We start from the raw sequence: 7,227 nt of genomic DNA on the forward strand, positions 1-7,227 counted from the left end.
TTAATTTAATTGTTAAAGTACCTTATTTTGATACGTTTTTAAAAATTTAATATATAATTATGTAATTGAATATTAACAAATACCTATATGTAAGGATACTATGATACCCTTACCCCTCCTATTAACATCCAAGTTTAGAAAATACTTATATTCATTATTTGTAGGTATCTATTTATAATATTCATTTTCTACGGTAACACATTTTATCCTCAAATATATGTGAATATGCATTTTTTATATCCCTAACTGTCATGTTTGTACTCAATTTTAACTAATTCTTAATTAACTAGTTTATTATCAATTTTCTATTGTATTAACAATTATTTTTAAAATATTTAAATATATTATTAATTTCTCAAATTTCAAATAAATTTTTTAATTTTTTAAATTTAAAATCGATTTTTTTAGCTATTGTAATTTCAAAAAAAAAAAATCCTATTATAGGATTTGTACTTAAATATTGTTAGAGATATTCTTATTAATAAAAATATTATATTAAATTTAATTGTTATTGTATAATTATTTGAATGTGTGAGTTTTAAATGTGTTATTTATAAATTAAATAATTAAAATAAATTTTTTAAAAATTATGTAGATAAAAATAATAATTTTAAATTTAAAGAATTGGAAGTAAATTTATTCTCAAGGTTCAAGTCCACATGTAAGACTTTTTAAATTATATGAGCAATTTAAGGTTCATTGATTCAAAGCTCCAAAAAGAGCAGTTAGGTTTATGAAACTAGGTATTTACGTGGTTCTTGAGACTTGAGGTATGCACCATTTAATTCGTTCTTTTTTCTCACTGTTTCACAGTTACTCGAGTTCATTGTTTGCACCATTTTATTCTGTAGTTCACTTTGTTTACTTAATTTGTTTTGCCTTTTTCTTTTGCTCCATTGATTGTTCCATACGAGCTCAAACACAAAATATTGAAATCGAAAACCCTATTTTATTCGAATGGGCTTTTATTAAAATGGGCTCTAAGGGTTCCTATGTGCTGATGTTAATTGAAATAAAGAATGTTATGGGCAATGTAATGGGTTCTTTTATATGAGTGGTGAACGTTAATTTGATGGTTAAACTATTAAAATATATTTCTTCTGGTTGCATGTTGTTGTGTTGGCTGAGATAATTAAACTTGAGGCACAGTTGAAATTGCATAGTGAATGTTAGATAGTCTCTTCTCTGTATCCTTTTGTGGGAGTGCAATCTGTGAAGAAAAGCTTGTATCACTGCGTACTGAAGAAAATGTTTCAGGGCATGAGTCTGCAATGCAAATCGCAACGATTGTTATGGTAGTACCATTCAATATTTGAGGTTCTTTGCATATTGGGTAAAAATGGGTTTTAGGAATGTCTATGAATATGACCTTTTGAAACCTTTATATTGTTGGGGTTGTGCTTCTATATGAACTATGCTTTTAGAAAGAGGTACTCATTTTGAAAATGCCGAGCTTGTACTTTATTTGTCCTTTTCTTTTTTACTTACTGTTGGATGAGAACTGTTGTACCAGGTTAGCTATTCATGCTGTGTTGATTATTTTCTGAACTTGATTGTTTATTTAAAGCCACCTACAGCTATCAGGTTCTGTTTCTTGTCAAACAATGCAATTTTGTGGTACTTATTGGATTGATTATCTAAATTATGCCTTGTTCAATTCTTCTTTTGGATGATTAAAATTAAACTTGAATATTGGACTGCTTTCTAATATACTTTGCTGTCCTAGTATGTATGACTATCATTATCATTTTACTTTGGATATTCAATATATTTCAGATCATTTGGTCCTTTTCCAAATTTGTTTCTCTTTTGGAATGACATGATGAACTTTGAAATGAAAAATTTTGTCCCTCTGATGGGCCTTGGTTTGTTGTTTATAGCTTTGGGGGACTGCATTAGCTTGTTTTAGCACAAATCTTCTTGGCCAAGGGGAACTTAGTGTTGACGTGTGAAAATTCCAAAATTTATGTCAATTAAATGTAATGGTTGATTGGCTCAGTTTAATGTTTTTTATTTAGTTCTTCTGTACTATTGTAGTGAAAGATAATGAAGAACACTACTATAAGAATTGGGATGTTCAAGAAGTTATTTGTTAAATTGGAATTCCATTTATACGCATCTTTGATTTTTTGACAAAATTATAACTGTTTCTTTAATCCTTTTGTTATTTGGTTTTATCCAGATGTTAAATACTTAATTTTTTTTTCTTCCAGTGCCTACTATTATTTATTACCTTGCTTTCATGAGTGATGGTGTTCAAATGGTTCAGTTTATTACACACAATTCGGTTCTTTTAAACCTTGGATGGTGAGATAAGAAATTTAATCCTATATTTCCTGCCCTGCTTCATGTTTAGCATTGCATGCTATATGTTACACATTGTCATCATCGTGGTATAAAGTTACCATGCTTTGGATGTCCCCCATAAATGCAGTTTGACTCTGTTTTTATATCCTTTTGTAATAGTAAGTATTTTATTACAAGATTTAATTTTAAATAGGCATACAGGGGTTTTCCCTAACATCCACCCTTATTAATTTATTTTTTAAAACATTGCTAAATTGTCCATAGTCCTATCCCTACTTTCCTAGCCTTCAACATCAAGGCTCTGTGGGATTTTTGCCTCTGGTCCATATGGGCAAGGGTTGGACTGGGTTGGTCCATTTGACAGTTCTATCTGAACTTAAGCTTTCAATTTCATTCACCTTTGCCTTTGAAGTACTCTCCCTGCTAGGTGTGATCTGACTACTGGTTGTTTTCTTTTCATACCTACGTGTTTCTTCCTGATAAACCTCAAGTTGCTGCTGCAACTTGCAAGCCAATTCATTGTTATTTTTATGTTTCTGAATACAAATTATCTATATATCTATCTATATAGCATATATTAATATATCTCTATATTAAAAATTTCTGTGCTTCCTGCTGCCATCTCATTTAAACTAAAAGGGAAAATAAAGGAAAGAATTGATTGAGAAGGAAGATGGCATAAGTTATTAATTGTTGTAATTAGTGCTTTGTTAGTGCTGTTTCTCTTTGCGTTCTTTGATTCAACCAAGGAATGTTAAATAAATGCCCATGAACTAATTGTTTAGGTTACCTGGTTTTCTCAACAGACATGCTGCTAAAGCCACCAAAAACAGAGCTGCTTGCATAAATAAAATACAATTGAAAGCTTGGAAGCCAGAAGCTAACTAATTAAGATGATCTTTTAAAGCTTATAAAAGCTATCATTCGTTGTACATGAAAAGGAGGGATCTTTTAGTCAAGCTATTGGAAACGTGCTGCAGTAAGATATCAATTACACAGTTGCACTCACAGTGTTTGAAAGTAGGCCTTGTCCATGATAGTTTCATTGCGACCAAGCTTAATGTTCTTTATGCTAGATATGCATCACTTTGCCATGCATATAAGCTGTTTGAAGAAACACCTTGTAAAACTGTCTATCTATGGAATGCTTTGCTTAGGAGCTATTTTTCAGAAGGAGAATGGGTAGAGGCGATATCTCTATTCCATCAAATGAATGCCAATGCGGTGTCAACTGAGGAAAGACCTGACAATTACACAGTGTCTATTGCCTTAAAATCATGTGCAGGTTTGCGGAAGCTTGGGCTGGGGAAAACGATTCATGGATTTCTCAAGAAGAAGATAGATAATGACATGTTTGTGGGGTCTGCATTGATTGAGTTGTATTCAAAGTGTGGACAAATGAATGATGCTGTGAAAGTGTTTGTGGAGTATCCAAAACCAGATGTGGTTTTATGGACTTCAATAGTTACTGGGTATGAGCAGAATGGAAGTCCTGAACTTGCACTTGCATTTTTCTCCCGAATGGTATTGTTGGAGCAAATAAGTCCTGATCCAGTAACACTTGTTAGTGCTGCTTCTGCTTGTGCTCAGTTATCTGATTTTAATCTTGGAAGAAGTATACATGGTTTTGTAAAACGAAGGGGTTTTGATACTAAGCTATGTTTGGCCAATTCTATGCTAAATTTATATGGAAAAACTGGTTCCATCAAGAGTGCAGCTAATTTGTTCAGGGAAATGCCAAATAAAGATATTATATCTTGGAGCTCAATGATTGCCTGTTATGCTGATAACGGAGCTGAAACCAATGCATTAAATCTTTACAATGAAATGATAGATAAGAGAATTAAACCCAACAGGGTTACTGTGGTTAGTGCACTGCGAGCTTGTGCTTCCACTTCAAAATTGGAAGAAGGTATGCAGATTCATAAATTAGCAGTCAATTATGGTTTTGAGTTGGATATCAATGTCTCTACAGCTCTTATGGACATGTACATGAAGTGCTTTTCACCTGAAAATGCAAATGACCTTTTCAACAGGATGCCCAAGAAGGACGTAGTTTCTTGGGCTGTTTTGTTTAGTGGCTATGCTGAAATTGGAATGCCTCATAAGTCCATGGGGATTTTCTGCAACATGTTATCTAATGGAACTCGACCTGATGCTATTGCTCTAGTGAAGATTCTTGCAGCAAGTTCGGAATTGGGGATTCTTCGACAAGCTGTATGTCTTCATGCATTTGTAACTAAAAGTGGATTTGACAGTAATGAATTTATTGGAGCGTCACTCATAGAGTTGTATGCAAAATGCAGTAGCATAGATAATGCTAACAAGGTTTTCAGAGGAATGATACATAAAGATGTTGTCACCTGGAGCTCAATAATTGCAGCTTACGGATCCCATGGGCAAGGAGAAGAGGCTTTGAAACTATTTTATGAGATGGCTAATCATTCGCATGTTAAGCCTAATGATATAACTTTTGTTTCAATTCTATCTGCCTGTAGTCATGCAGGTTTGATTGAAGAAGGGATAGAGATATTTCATGTTATGGTGAATGAGTACCAATTGATTCCCCATTCAGAGCATTATGGGATAATGGTTGATCTTCTTGGTCGAATGGGAGAGTTGGATAAGGCGTTGGACGTGATTAATGACATGCCCATGCTACCTGGGCCTCATGTATGGGGAGCCTTACTTGGTGCATGTCGTATACATCAAAATATAAAGATGGGAGAGCTTGCAGCTCAAAATCTTTTCCCATTAGACCCTAATCACGCAGGCTATTATATACTCTTATCAAATATATATTGTGTGGACAAGAATTGGCATGATGCTGCAAAACTCAGGACATTGGTAAAGGAGAATAGATTGAAGAAGATTATTGGTCAAAGCATGATTGAGATAAAGAATGAGGTCCATAGTTTCGTGGCTGGTGATAGATTCCATGGTGAATCTGATCATATATATGAAATGCTGAGAAAATTAGATACAAAAATGAGAGAAGAAGGTTGTGATTCTCCTGTAGAGACACGGGAAATAAATTTCTAATTATTGCTATGGCCTACATGGAACATTAAATCTGATGGGGGAGTTGAGTTGAATTTAAAGATTTTGAATCAGAAACATCTTTTTATGCATTAAAACCTAATATTTTGGAACAAAATAATATTTTGCATTGCATTGTCAGACATTTAAATTTTATGAAATTTGACTTTTGTTGCTAGAACTCATTTTGGGTTCTTATCTAACTTTTTTGTGGGTGCTTCAAATTTTGAATAGGATTGAAGAACATTTGTTATATTTTATTCCGGTGGTTTAAAACTCAATTTGGTTTTTAAGTTATTTTAACTGATCCTTTTTCTTGTAAATGTTAAAATAATAAAAAATATAATATATTTAATCAAATACATTCCATACTTTATAATTGTTATTTACGTGATTTTTTGTTTTGAAAAAAAATGATATATTATTGTACACATCCTTCTATATATAAGTTACAAGGCAATCATTCATCAACACCTTATTAAATTATTTAACTTATTTTTCATAATTTTAATTGTAGAAGAGGGTTTGTAATTGTTTGTGAAAAAAAAAAGAAAATTATTGCTAATTTCAAATAACCAATATGTAAATTTGATTACAACTAACTTTTTTGAAATATTAACAATTCTTTTTAAAAGATGCAAATGTGATACTACTACTCATAATTGATGTAAGTCCTAAGTTGATTATTGGGCAACATAAAATTAAATGAAGAAAATTCACTAAAGAGACTCATTAAAGATTTTGACCTTTGTTTTTGTTAAATAAGCTACTTCCAAACTCGTAACCAAGACATAATTCTTTGTTTTTGTTATATATATATATATATATATATATATATATATATATAGAGAGAGAGAGAGAGAGAGAGAGAGAGAAAGTTTAAACGATACCGGTGTAACTTTTACTAAGTGTTACACCGCTCAATAACTTTATACTAAATGTGAATTTTGAAAATTATTCTGTGATATCTTGCTTATTTAGTTTAATTTAACCTTTTATTATTACAAATTTTAATTAAGAGTTTTCACTATGAAATTTTTGGTGCCTTAAGATTTAATAAAAAAATTATTTAATCCAAACCTAATGAGAATGCAACCAAAAAAGGAGGAAGTAGTGCATAATTATTATTATTAATTAATTTATTTTTATATATTTTTAGTTATTAGAGGTTGGAATGTTGTAATTGTTTTTGTTTTTAGTTTTTTCACAAATGTTGAGAATCCTAAACCTGCCAAAAATGTTTAAATAATTTATAAAATAGGCTTAAATATGTTTTTAGTCCCTTAAATTTAAGATAAATTTGTTTTTTATCTCTCAAATTTAAAACTATTATTTTTAGTCCCTGTAATTTTAAAAAATCTTGTTTTAGTCCCTTAGGTCACCAATAACATATTTGAAAGTGACTAATTAAGACAGTTATGTAATATCAACCGGATTTAATGTGATATTTTCACTAATAGGGACATCAATAGGTAGATTTTATGCAATAATGTTTGATAAATTTCTTAAAAAAATTTGAATATAAGGACTAAAATAAGATTTTTTGAAGTTACAGGAACTAAAAACAACAATTTTAAATTTGAGGGACCAAAAACAGATTTACCCAAAATTTGAGAGACTAAAAACATATTTAAGCCTATAAAATATTATAGATAAAAATTATCCATAAACGATTTATGAATGAATTTATTAGAAATTTTTATGTAACTGTAACCAAATTCGTTTTTTTATATATTAAAATATAACTAATATCATATTCAATAATTTATGTAAAATACAGCACATATAATATAGGAAGTTTATATAATTTGTTATCATTATCTACACTAAATATATTTAATGACATTCAAATTTGTTCTGTTTATATTATATTATATTATA

At 30.5% G+C, this 7,227-nt stretch overlaps 1 protein-coding gene across 4 annotated transcripts; it reads left to right on the forward strand.

Annotated features, from left to right (window-relative positions):
• The first annotated feature begins 656 nt into the window (after nt 1-656).
• Nucleotides 657-5,549, forward strand: LOC109791309 (Tetratricopeptide repeat (TPR)-like superfamily protein). 4 transcript variants are annotated; one of them, XM_083060965.1, is made up of 3 exons: nt 709-770; nt 2,214-2,307; nt 3,114-5,549. In XM_083060965.1, the coding sequence occupies exon 3, from the start codon at nt 3,241-3,243 to the stop codon at nt 5,347-5,349; it is 2,109 nt and encodes a 702-aa protein (XP_082917091.1). In that variant the 5' UTR covers nt 709-770; nt 2,214-2,307; nt 3,114-3,240; the 3' UTR covers nt 5,350-5,549. The 4 variants fall into 4 exon arrangements, with proteins under 4 accessions (XP_020206183.1, XP_082917091.1, XP_082917090.1 ...); XM_020350594.3 differs by lacking the exon at nt 2,214-2,307 and having other exon boundaries at nt 657-770; XM_083060964.1 differs by lacking the exon at nt 709-770 and having other exon boundaries at nt 781-2,307.
• Nucleotides 5,550-7,227: the final 1,678 nt, after the last annotated feature.

This window comes from Cajanus cajan, chromosome 1 (genome assembly GCF_000230855.2).
Source record: "Cajanus cajan strain Asha chromosome 1, NIPB_CcT2T_4, whole genome shotgun sequence".
NCBI classification, from domain to species: domain Eukaryota; kingdom Viridiplantae; phylum Streptophyta; class Magnoliopsida; order Fabales; family Fabaceae; genus Cajanus; species Cajanus cajan.

Coding starts and splice junctions, on each gene's coding strand:
- LOC109791309 (XM_020350594.3), top strand. CDS start 3,241: ATGAAAAGGAGGGATCTTTTAGTCAAGCTATTGGAAACGTGCTGCAGT.